General features: G+C 42.5%; 1 protein-coding gene across 1 annotated transcript in view; it reads left to right on the top strand.

Moving 5' to 3' along the window:
- The window catches only part of SYNE2 (spectrin repeat containing nuclear envelope protein 2), a 209653-nt gene that overhangs the window by 186702 nt on the left and 10364 nt on the right, over window positions 1-12587 (top strand). The window contains exons 102-110 of the mRNA XM_068397626.1: window positions 1470-1632; window positions 4865-5052; window positions 5211-5361; window positions 5843-6025; window positions 7370-7507; window positions 9125-9319; window positions 10189-10471; window positions 10831-10899; window positions 11688-11824. Of these exons, the coding sequence (XP_068253727.1) occupies window positions 1470-1632; window positions 4865-5052; window positions 5211-5361; window positions 5843-6025; window positions 7370-7507; window positions 9125-9319; window positions 10189-10471; window positions 10831-10899; window positions 11688-11824 (1507 nt within the window). The remainder of the gene's footprint in view (window positions 1-1469; window positions 1633-4864; window positions 5053-5210; window positions 5362-5842; window positions 6026-7369; window positions 7508-9124; window positions 9320-10188; window positions 10472-10830; window positions 10900-11687; window positions 11825-12587) is intronic.

Genomic DNA, 12587 nt, shown 5'->3' with positions numbered 1-12587 from the left:
ATGTTTTGGCTTTTTCACCATGCATACTTGTAACTTTTTGCACTGCACTTGACTTAGATAATGAGGCTCATCTGGGTAGTTGCCAGACCAGGCAGTAACCTAGGGTTTAATTTGGAAACTTGCATTTTAAAAATCACATGCGGGGTCCAAAAAGCCATCCCAAGGCCCAGGGACAGAACTAGACACCAGAGGGGTGCAAGCAGCCAGGAGGACAGCACAAGGAAGTGATGCTGCCTAAGAAGCAGGTTCTCCTTAGGACAGGGGTGGAATGATTTTACCTGACTTTAGCATCTGCAGTGTTGATGTTTATAGTACTGCAGGGCAGACAGTTGCAGTTCATGGAGAGAAACACATGCTTTTTGGTACAGTTCATCTCATCTTGTGATCTGGATGTTTAAGGCAGGTCTAATGGAAATCATGATCTAAATGGTTTTTTTCTCCATTAACCACCAAGGCCTAGATGGCAAGCTCCAATATCAGTCTGAAGTCAGAAGAGATAAGTGTCACCCTGGTGTTGGGCTTTTTAGTAATTTTTGTTGGAATTTACAATAAATAAGAATTTCAAGGAAAGATTTGGGAGCAGTGAGGTAGTTTAACAGATGTTCCTCCAACACATGGGGACAAATTTGCCAAAACACACAAACATGCTACTTGGATAATTTGAGGGGCTGATAAGGGGTTTTGGCATGGGCATATGCTGTAAAGGCTGGAAATAAAGAAAAGTTTGTCTGCAGTTTGAGAGCTGTGCTACGAACAGCTGTAAGATAAGTAAACGGTTTCTATGGTTCATTTGCTTGTCTGCTGCATAACTCTCTAACCGTTGGATATTCTCACTCTTCAGGACTGTTTTTTTCATTTTCACTCACCAGGAGAGTCTGGCACATCTCCACACATTTCAGTGTGGCGTTTAGAAGAGCTTTTAATGTCATGGTGCTGTAAGTTCTACAGTGGCCGTTGTTCAGGCCTTGTCTCCTGTCAGCATCCATTTGCCCAGGGCGTTGGACTGTGGTGTGGGCAAGCTCTGTCTCGGTTGGCAGAGCAGTACCTTGCTGATTAGGGTGGGCCTGTTGTTTGCTGAAGAAGACACTTAACGTAATTCACAGCAGGAAAATCAGACCATAGATACCCATTTTAGTTTAACTGCAGCGTGTTACAGTACAAACTCCCACTTACACAAAAGTCCAAGAACTGACTGAAGAGCTCACTAGCAGATGGATGAGGCTACAAATATTCCCTCTGCTCATATAGTTTCATTAAAGAATTCACACAAGACCTTCCTGCAGCTGTAGAGCAGAGGCCTGCTGAGCCAATTTAGGTAGATTTTGACTAAAACATGGCTCTGATTTACATGCAACAGCTTGGTGCAACACTAAGTGCTTCATAAAGCCATGCCTGTCATCACCTTCTGCTAACATCATTTCCACTGATTGCAGATCTTTGTAACAAAATGTTCTTCCTGGTTTGCTTAGGGTGAAGAAACTGAAGGAAACATTTGCTTTTATACAACTATTGGACAAAAACATGAGTAACCTTCGCACCTGGTTGGCCCGGATTGAGTCTGAGCTTTCTAAACCTGTTGTTTATGATATCTGCGATGACCGAGAAATCCAGAAGAGACTGGCAGAACAGCAGGTGGGAAATAGGAGCAGCCAGAGTAAACGAGCTAAAATACTCCTGATTACAATAGCTCCTGGTTTAAAATCACCTGTTTCTTTTCTTTAGCAAGGTCTTCTAACTGTTTGCTTTTCATGGCGTGTTCCTGCCAAGATGTGTTACATGGAAAATTTTTATTTGCTTGCTGTAATTTCAGTATTGTGTTGACTTACCCTCAATTCTCCCTTCCCCCCCTGCACCCAAGGAAAACATGCAAAATACAAACAAAAACATTTTTACATTTGATAGTTTGCTCAGTTAAGTACAGCAGACTTCATAAAGGCTAGTCAGGGCACAGACAGTGGGCAAGATCCATGAGGATGACCTAGGCTGACAAGGGGTGAATGCTGGGTCTCCTGCAAACTGGCTGTGACAGATTTAAGTGCTGTGGTCTGGTGTATTGCCCCCACTAGCTCAGTTCTCTTCCCCTTCTTGCAGACAGCAGAGCAAGCTTGGCAGAGAAGGATGTTTGAGCTTTGGAGGGTGGACTTGTGCAAACATACCTTTGACTGAGGCCTGATCCAGTAGGCAGGCTCTGGTGATCCCCTCAGGGCTGGGTGAGATGGTGTGTGAATCCTGCTGAGGCATAAGTGTGAACCAACCTAGCACCATTGGGTGTTGGTTGCGTGCATGTAGGCATTTATCTGAGACTGTGGCTAACCAGGGGAATCCTAAGAATCTATGCTAGTTTTAAGTCCTGGAGATGGCAAGGATCGGGCACAGCTAAACGTGCCAGCTGTCCCAGCCAAGTGGAAGTGTGAGATGAGTTGGATAGTCCTGGAGTAAATTTCTCTCTCCAGCAGTCAGGGTAGGAAAAGGAACTTCTCAAGGAACAAGAATATTTGCCCTAAAACTGAGGAATCAAGAATAAAGCTGTCAAGCATGGAAGCTTTATGGCATCTTTAAGAACACCTAAGAGTGTTCTTCCCATCCTTCCCATCTTCTGTCCTTCTGGCTGCTGCTTTCATGTCTAAGGAAAGATCCCTGAGTGACCGAGACCTGAGGCCTGTGTTCTCTACTGATTGGCTCTCCATCCCCTCATGTCCCCAACATCGCAGGAAGGGCCAGCTCCTCTGCAACAGGAGTGGGGATGGCTCCCACAACTCCACTGCAGGAGATGGTCAAACACCAGAAGTCTTGGCCCGGTGCCTCTAATGGTTTCATCTGCATTGTGAATGGTCACGTAAACAACAAGGAAATATTTTCTTCCCATCCAAACCTTTTGCATTCTCAAAAGCCGTGATAAATTGCCAGGCAGAGAATAAGGGTACAAAGGAATTGTGTCCAAACTAATTTATTTTTATTATGAGTATTCAAGCTTCAGCTCGCTGTAAGAGCCATCATTTGCTGCTCAGAGCTACTTACTGCTTTGTTGTTTGGATTCTGTTTCAAACACAGACCTCTGGGCACCTCTAGACTCCTTCTACTATAAGCTTTTAGCAGGCTGAGTGTGAGAAGATGGTACTGACTAAAAAGACCACAGTGAAAAAAAAAAAAAGCCTTTTTCGCTCTGCATTAGAGAAACCTTTATCTGAATGCGACAAGTAAAATAATCTTTCCTGGTTTTAGCTGAATAATTATTTCAGCAAGAGCAGAGCGATGGTGAGAAGTATGCCCTACAGGCTTCTTTTATTTGACATCCATGACTGGAAAAGCTTTACCTGTTCAGTCTTGAATAATGACATTTAAAAGTATTGTGCATCCACAGAGATGTTTTTATGGCATGATGTTCAATTAAAGGATGAAGATTAAAACATGAATAATATTAATTTTAAGATTTCAAAGCTGTTTCACTAATGCAGAAGTCTAGCAGCATGTAGTCTGTTTAAGCTCGCTGGGCAATGCTGTGCAGAGTTGAAGGAAAAGTACCTTTTTGGGCTCAATGTATGTTCTTGGCCCCGTTACTTAGTTTGTTATGTTTGTCTCATCATAATAACAGTCAGGTCATCTGGAATAACAGCTTGGAAAACAGCAAGGATTCTGCCTAGGGTTATTCCATGAACCCAGGCATGACCAAAAGTAATGAGATTGTGTCAGCAGCGTTAGCATAGGGCAAGTAGAGTGGATTTGTAATCTGTGGTCCAAATTCTCATTTTCACTAATACAGCTGTAAATCCAGTGTAATTTAATGAATTCAGAAGAGTCCTCCCAAGTACTAGTAGTGGGGTAGAGCCTGCTCTCAGGTGTAGAGCCTGTGTTAAAAGGTCACTGCTGCCTCTTGCTCAGAAAACAGCTGTGAATCCTTAATAAGCTGTCAAAAATTACGTTGGGTCTGCTTCTGGCAGTCTCTCATCTATGTAAAGATTTTGGCTTCTATATTCCTTAAAGCTGTACGTTACCACAAATCCCACTGTTCACTGTTGTCAGTAAAATACTCATTTGTGTTTGTTGTTCTTCAAGCAAAAGTCTCCGTATCCTTCATTAGGAAAACCAGAAATGGGTTGAAAAAGTGGAAATGTAGAGGATATTGTCATTTCATTAATATCTACAGTTGGTAGCATTTTACAGAGCTGCCTTTTCAATAAGAAATATTTAGATAAGGCTTTCTTCTTCTATTATTCAATTACATTGACTTTAGGAGTAGTTAAAGGTACAGAATGAGTGGCCAGACTGTGATGAAGATGCAGAGTCTGGAGAGGAAACCTGTGGTGTAGATTAGACAAAGGGTCTTTGCCAGACCCTTTAAATTAGTCTGTCAAAACAGAAGCTCTACAAGAGGGAATAAGAAAAGTAGTGTCACACCAGCTACTTGTGTGCTGTGTTTCTGTATTTTGTGATATCAGCCTGTGATCATATAGTCACTAAAGCACACGAACTGTACTACGAGTTCTTTGTCAAGTCTTACAGTGTGGTAAGCTGATACTAGACACTGTCATCTTGCACTGTCAAAATTAATAAGTATGTGTTTATGGTATGTGTAAGGTTTGGATTTTGAATGCACATTAAAATTGTCCAGACTCTTAATGAGAAGACTGAGCTTTCACTGAGAAACCAAAGCTGGACAGTCCCTTTTTGCACAGCAGTTCTGTCCTGACCTGTCAGCCTGTCAGCTGCACAGTTCATCCTGCAAGTCTGTTTTCTAAAGCTAAATAAGCTTTTCCTGACACATAAATTGCTCTTTCCCCATCCTCTGCGTCATTTTGAAAGGGTATGTCTGAAGTCCAACCATGCATGTTTCCTTCTACTCAAGCTGTTCTTTTGCCAATGGCAGGATCTGCAACGAGACATAGAGCAGCACACCGCAGGGGTGGAATCCGTGTTTAATATTTGTGAAGTCCTGCTGCACGATTCAGATGCGTGTGCTAATGAGACAGAGTGTGACTCCATCCAGCAGACTACCAGGAGTTTGGACAGACGGTGGAGAAACATTTGTGCCATGTCTATGGAAAGGCGAATGAAGTAAGTCTCTTTTTCTTACCCCTCCTAAAGAAGCCTGTGGCAGCATTTTGGAGAAAACACTGTAGCTTTTGCCACAAGCTGAATTTTGAATAAGAAAAAAATCGAAACTAATAGTTAGCTTGTGATAAGAACTTTCCATTTTTGCATCTCCCTCTCAGAATCGAGGAAACCTGGCGCCTATGGCAGAGGTTTTTGGATGACTATTCTCGCTTTGAAAATTGGCTAAAATCATCTGAAAAGATAGCAGCTAAGCCTAATTCTTCAGAGGTTTTATACACACATGCAAAGGAGGAGCTGAAGAAATTTGAGGTGAATTTTTTAACTTCATTTTTTTATGCTCAGCAGCAGACTGAATGGTCAGACTGCTAAATACTTACTGTGTGAAAGGCCTGAATCACTGAAAAACACCAGTTCGGCAGTGGTGGTATAAAGAACATAAATAATTTGGCCAGTGTATGGCTGCTAGGTATCTGGCTGATTTATTTCTCTCCAGATTTTTTTTAATGTGGAGAATCCAATGCTCTGAACTGACAAGATCCTGCTTATAAGTTAAAGATTTGCTTTTTAAAGGCAGGAGACCTTTGTGGGTTGATTTTTTTTTTTCTTCCTTTTCCTAATGAGCTAAGTCTGAGCAAATGATTGAAAATATGGGTCCTTCTCTGGATTTAATTTTGCAGTTGGAAGGTCTGTTTTTAGGGGGGTGGATATTGGATATTATCTTGCTGGATAGGATCATCCAGATCCTTTCTCTTATCAGCAAGGGAACTGAGTTCCTTGATTTGCCTTGCAGGCTTTCCAACGGCAAATTCATGAACGACTCACTCAGTTGGAGCTGATCAATAAGCAGTACAGGCGCCTCGCCCGTGAGAACCGCACCGACTCAGCCAGCAAGTTGAAGCAGATGGTACACGAAGGCAACCAGCGCTGGGATAATCTCCAGAAACGAGTCGCTGCCATTCTGAGGAGACTCAAGGTAATTGCATGGTGAGAGAGTGAGGAGCACTTGCAAGTTTCTGTAGGTATTACCCAAGGGCAAAACAAACACTGGAGCAACTGTCTTGTGTTGGTTCGTGTCTTGAGTTACCAGTGTAAGAGAGCAGCTCTGGAAAGGTCACCAAGTACATGGCATAAATATGTCCTTGGTAGATAGGTTCTTGGTAGTTGAAGAAGCATAAGGGAAGAATGGGTGCAAATTTTGGAAGGTGTGTTGCAGACCCTACTGCTCCTATCCCACTCTCCTCTTATCCAGTCTTTTCATGGGTGGATGCATTCATGCACTTGCACCTTTCCATAAATAAGAGACAGAGAGACAAAAGGACCCTAGTGCAGATATGGTTTAGAGTTTATAATGCAGCTCTACGTTATGCCAAGTTATGATTCACCTACAAGGCTTTAAACATGAAGATGTGATGGAGAGGCATGCTGCTGTCACCAGCTCCTGCTCTGCGCGGTACCTGACAGAGGAATGTAGTCGAAGAGTGTATTTGTGACACTTCAAAGAAGTGTCCTGCTTGTTGAGTTAAACTGACTCTGGGCAGATATTCCATGCTGTGCCCTGGGGGAAACTTGTCACTGCCTGATTTTTAAATACAGCAGCACTGAAAGCAATTGACAGGGAAAACCATTAGGTCCCAAAAGTCAGTGGATGAGACTGTGAGAGCGCTGATGGGGTTTGATCTGTGCAGTTAGGAGGTGTTGTGTTTGGGATGTTATATGATCCTGTTCCTGAACAGTAAATCCACCGAGGAGAACTGGGGCACTGCAAGCTGCATGTCTGTTAGCAGCTTCTGTGGGAGATGGCAGCAGAGAGAGCTCCTCCTGGCTTCCATGCCAAATGATGCATTAATTACACTGGTGTGGTCGTCCATCATCCGGCTTCTCCATTGTTTTACTGATTTTAATGTCATAGTTTTGATTACTTTAATTAGAGATGGAGCTTGCTTCCTTTGTCTGTCTTTCTTCTAAATTTAGAACAAATCAGATGTTAAACATGAGTCCAAATGACTGTTACACTGGTATAATGATGTGGGAGAAGGTATACAGTGTGGAAGCAAGAATATCATTTTATAGAAGCATCTTGCACTGATGAAATTTTATTCCCTCACCCAAACGAATGGTGTACTGACATAGGACACTTTGTTCCAGCATCACTACAGGAAGGGGACAGTTTTTATACATGGCATGCTGCCATCTGTGCCCTGAAGGCCTTTAAGGTGAAAAGCAGTTTTGAAACGAAACACTGTTTTCAGAGTGTTCCTGTGACCATCTCTTTTAGTAGCTGAAGTCATATAACACTGGCTCCCTTCTTCCTATGCAGCACTTCACCAATCGGAGAGACGAGTTTGAAGGGATGAGGGAAAGCATCCTTGTTTGGCTCACAGAAATGGACCTTCAGCTGACAAACGTGGAGCACTTCTCAAAAAGTAACATTGATGACAAAATGCGCCAGTTAAATGTACGTATTGCTATAAAGCAGTTGTTTAATATAGCCCAGCTGATCCTATCGGGCTGCCCTCTCTTGACAGAATTATCTGCTTTTCTGGAACTTCACAATAGCCAACAGATCTCTGTAGGGCTATATTTGTTTTAAGACACCACTAAATTGTTAAGACTTATCCTGTGAATCAAGATTAAACTGTACAGTATTTAAATTCAGATTCAGTGTTCAAGCTGAGTTCTATTCTGCCATTTTCTCCTAATACCAAGTGTCAGTGGCAGTGATGTCTGGCCTGGTGTCACGGTTTAAAGCTGGGCCGGCTATTAACCAGGTGGCAGATGCTCTCTGTTAACCCTCTCCCCCCGCCTAAGGGAAAGGGAAAGGGAAAAGGGAGAGAGACTTATGGGTTGGAAAGTTAAAACAGTTTTAATAAACTATAATAATGAAAAAGAGTATAATAACAATAATAATAGAAATAATCAAATATATACAAATATATACAAATATATACAAAACCAAGACTGAGAGCTTGGAAAATCCTCCTCAGGCAGAGTTGCTCCCCCCAGCATGGGCAGAGGGAAAAATGCAGTAGCTCCCCCCAGCACGGGCAGAGGGCAAAATGCAATAGCTCCCCCCAGCACAGGCAGAGAGGAAAATGCAGTAGCTCCCCCCAGCACGGGCAGAGGGCAAAATGCAATAGCTCCCTGCCATCACACCTGCAGGCTTTTAACTGGAAACTGGCAAAGCTGGTACCAATCAGTGGGAGACAGGAGGGCCCCTCCCTCCTGGGCCCTACCTCCAGGAGGCAGTGGGTTAGTGATAAATAGGAAAGTGAGAATGACATGTATGGGATGGAATACCTTGTTGGTCAATCTTGGGTCACCTGCCCTGTCTGCTCCTCCCTGCAGGTGCGAGCCCCCTTCGGCTCTTCACTCATAAGCAGTGAGGAATTTAGCAGTGACCTTGGTTTCTCTAAGACTAATTGGCCTGGTTTGGGCCAAACCAGGACACCTGGAAAGGAGCACATGCAGGTTAACAGTAAAAGCTACTTTCCTAAATTCAGGTCTTCTTTTCTGGTGAGAATTTTTTTGAATTGGCATTAAGGTAGGATCTGTCCTCTGAATGCATTGTTTATAGCTGGGACTTTCAAACAAATAAGACAACAGGCGTGTGCAATGATTCTAGAGAACACACTAGTTCTTTGCTACCTGCTCATATGCTCGTTTCTCCTTTCCCCCCCGTACTGTTAATTTTTTGGGGATGTAGATTTACTGTTGTGTAGGCTGGAGGCCCAACCAGCCAAACTTCTTTGCTACTGAGAAAAAGACTGTATGTACCCAACAGAAAGATAAACTCTGATTAGCTGAACTCTCATGTTGTTATCTCCTTCACGCTCAGGACACTGCAATGATACCGATGTACACATGGGTGGAAAATGCCACTTCATTTAGAACTGTAATCCTGCTAATAAAACAAACCTCTGGACTGCTTGAGTCAAAAGATATTTGCCAAATGAAATTAGACAACAATGTCAATTGCTGCTTTTCTTTCACTGCAGTGAGTGAGAAAAGGACAAACTTTAGGCTAGAAAGGGATGTTGCAGAAGTAATTATTTTTCTTGTATGTTCCAAATAGGGTTTCCAGCAGGAAATAACACTGAACACCAATAAGATTGATCAGCTAATCGTTTTTGGAGAGCAGTTGATTCAGAAGAGTGAGCCTTTGGATGCTACCCTGATTGAAGATGAATTGGAAGAACTTCATAGATACTGTCAGGAAGTGTTTGGGCGGGTTGCCCGGTTCCATCAAAGACTGACTTCAAGGCATCCTGTAAGAAGCAACAGTTATTTAGATGCTTTGGCAAGATTTTGGTGTTTGAACTGCAATGCTCATTGCTTATCCCTAGCAGCTTGACTGAGTGGTTTGAGCTCAAAGGGGTCAGGAGCTCCTCAGTAGTTGTGCCAGCTTTGCTAAACCTTCGTCATCAGTTTTGTTTCCTCACGTGACTCATGTTGGGTCTCCATCTGCAGAATGTGGATAATAGCATGGAAGTAATTTACAGGGTTAATTTTTAGATAGTAGTGGATTGAGGGCTTCAAAAACATTTTTGTTGTTTTTAATATCACTTTGTTTTCTTTAATTTCAGTAATATGCTTAGAATATCTCTTTATGGATTTGTTTGTGAGGCTCCATCTGTCCACTTTCTTGTGAGAACCATGAATGGGGACCAGCATGCTCTTTACTTTTCACTGGGAACATTTAGCTGATTCTTAGTTTGCTTTGGCTCAAAAAGAAAGAATATCTATTAAAAAGCCAGGCAGAGAAAGTAACATGACCATCTACGAGTAGCTGTTCACCCCTGCCTGAGCATCATTTCATTGCTGACCTGTGCAGTCCATTTGGAACTGTGCAGTCCATTTGGAACTGGGTACCACTCTGCAAACTAGAGACAGATGTTATGGTGGTGGTTGAGTGTCTTGAAAGGGGGGAGGTAGCTGCTGATGTGAGGATTGTTTTGGCAAAAGAGGAAGGAGGCGGAAATGATGCTTCCCTTTAATTTTAGGCACGTGGTCTTCGATTACTGCAACTGACCGCAAAACAATCCCCAGTAGTACTGTGTGGCTCAATCATTAGCTCATTAAGCAGTGTAGATCTATTGTAAATCTTATTAATATGCAATCATTGATATTTATTTTTAGGGATTGGATGATGAAAAAGAGACCTCTGAAAATGAGACAGATCCAGAAGACTCCAGAGAAATCCAGAATGATCCCTGGCATAAGAAGGCCATCAGTGAGGGGCCCTCTTCCCCACAGTCCCTTTGCCACCTTGTGGCCGCTACTCAAGGTCATGAAAGATCAGGCTGTGAAACCCCTGTCAGTGTGGACTCCATCCCACTCGAGTGGGATCACACAGGTGATGTGGGAGGTTCTTCCTCTCATGAAGACGAAGAAGAACCAACATACTACAGTGCTCTGTCAGGTGAGAGCCAATTGCCAGCTGTTTGTTTTGACATGGACAACTGCAGAATGTCCCTGTGTGGGAAGGGAGGGGGATTGAGGTCTTGCTCCTATGTTGTTGTTTGGTTTTCAAGTACTATCAGTAGATGTGAGCAGTCTCATCTCATAGATGTCTTGATGAAGGGAATGATATTGTCTAAACCAAGCTTGTATTTTCAGAAACATAAGGTTTTTAGAAACCTTACTTTTTAAGAATGTTTGATGAAAATAGTACCAGCAACTTATTTTGTTCTTTGTCTTTGCTGTCCCTCATTGTTTCATTTGTTTTTAAGAGTTGGTAAATATTGAATAGTGAGGAAAATGACATTATTCTTTTTTCAGATGTAGAAATCACTGAAAATCCTGAGGCATATCTTAAAATGACCACAAAAACTTTGAAAGCATCTTCTGGTAGGCACCTGCTAATGCATGTGTCTGAACATGGCAACCTCCTTGTGCTGCACGCTATATTCCTCAACCTCTCTCATATGCAATGTCTGACTTCCTGCCTTGTGTGGACACCATGTCTCATCCTGTCATGGTGTTCTTACGCTGCAGTATTCACATGTACATTACAAAGCAGTCAAGAACATACCATGTAGATTTTGCCTGGTAAATGCCAAGGTGGTTAATGTACATTTCATCGTATTGATCCAAAGTCTTTTGGTACTTTCTTGGTGGTTCGCTCTGGGTAGTATCACTTTTTTGGTTGTTCTAATTTTGTTTGCATAATTACTGAAGAAAATAGTTCCAACTCTGCAAGTATTTTTTGTGTTTTGTGCACAACAGAACCATGTTTGTCCTGTCTGTTAAATCCAGAACAAATGTTCTCCAAATCAGGACATGTCTATGCTTGTCCCTACGGAAATCCGTTGCAGATATGTGATAGTATTGTTGGGATACAAACTTTCCAAAACCATGGTGCAGCCTTTTTCTTTTATTTTTTGTATTCAATTATTTTCCAGAAGAAAACAGAATGTCCCATAACTGCATGGCTCTCATCTCATTACCTTTGAAACACTGTTGATGTTTTGCAAATGTGCATGCTTTGCAAGGAAAGCTGCAAAACGGTCATTTTTATGCCATAACTTGATGCCATTTTATTCAGAGCGCTTTCTAACTTAATACAAAGCAACAGCTTCCTTGTGGAGATGGGATTTTGCACTCATGGTATATGGTTTTGGTTTTATTTGTTTCAGGAAAGTCTGTTTCAGAAGCTCATCCTTGGCATTCTCCAGATAGCCCAGTCTGCAGGAAGCACCGATACAACCAGGCAGAGATGGTTGGAAATGTGTTGTCTGGTCCAGAGACAAGTACTCCCTATAAACCAGACTATGTGAGTTGGAGGCTCTGTGGGCACTGAACCTGTACTACACAGTCTGTTTGTTGTTCCTGTGTAACTCCATCTTCTTACCTTCTCCAGCATCAAGGAAAAGATTAGTCGTGCAGGGAATATTTACTTATGCAAACTTAGACAATATTTCTGGTGGCTCGGGTACCCAGTGAGAGTCTCTATCCACTCGCTAGAAAAGCTGCTTTATAGCAATTCAGAATAATCATGTTAGGCTCCTGATCAGAGTCACTGTCTGGAGGAACTTACTTCCTTTATTGTCATAGGACAAGTCTAAGAGAATTTAAACCCCGCCCAAGAAAAGGGTGTGAGTACCCTCGCTTGATACTTACTGACATATCTCCCTTTCCTAAGCAGACTGATTAGAAGGGTCCATTTCTAGCATGCAACCCACCATTTAATCTGCTTCTGAGCACTAAAATATGTGCCAAAATGGCTATTGTTCATTGGTACCTCAGCTTTGGTGGCTGGTTGCCAGATGTGGCTTTGCCAGCAGCTGCCAGGCTCAGTGGATCTGGACCAGTTGTCAGCGCTCTCCCAGGTGCAAGATGGTACTGGTATCTGGCTGCTTTTGTCCTCATTAATCCAGTCTTAGAGTGTTAGCGTCAATACTGCCAAGACCCACAATCCAACAAAGAGCATCAGCAAATGTACATTGTCTGGTACATGTAGTGCAAAAGGAATTAATTTGCCATGTCCAGTCTTGTAATAATTAGTGTCACTATGGTGTGTGTTTGTTTACTGAGAA

This window comes from Nyctibius grandis, chromosome 4 (genome assembly GCF_013368605.1).
Source record: "Nyctibius grandis isolate bNycGra1 chromosome 4, bNycGra1.pri, whole genome shotgun sequence".
In the NCBI taxonomy this organism is placed as follows: domain Eukaryota; kingdom Metazoa; phylum Chordata; class Aves; order Nyctibiiformes; family Nyctibiidae; genus Nyctibius; species Nyctibius grandis.
The sequence above is the reverse complement of the archived record's forward strand: the minus strand, read 5'-3'. Positions and strand labels throughout refer to the sequence as shown.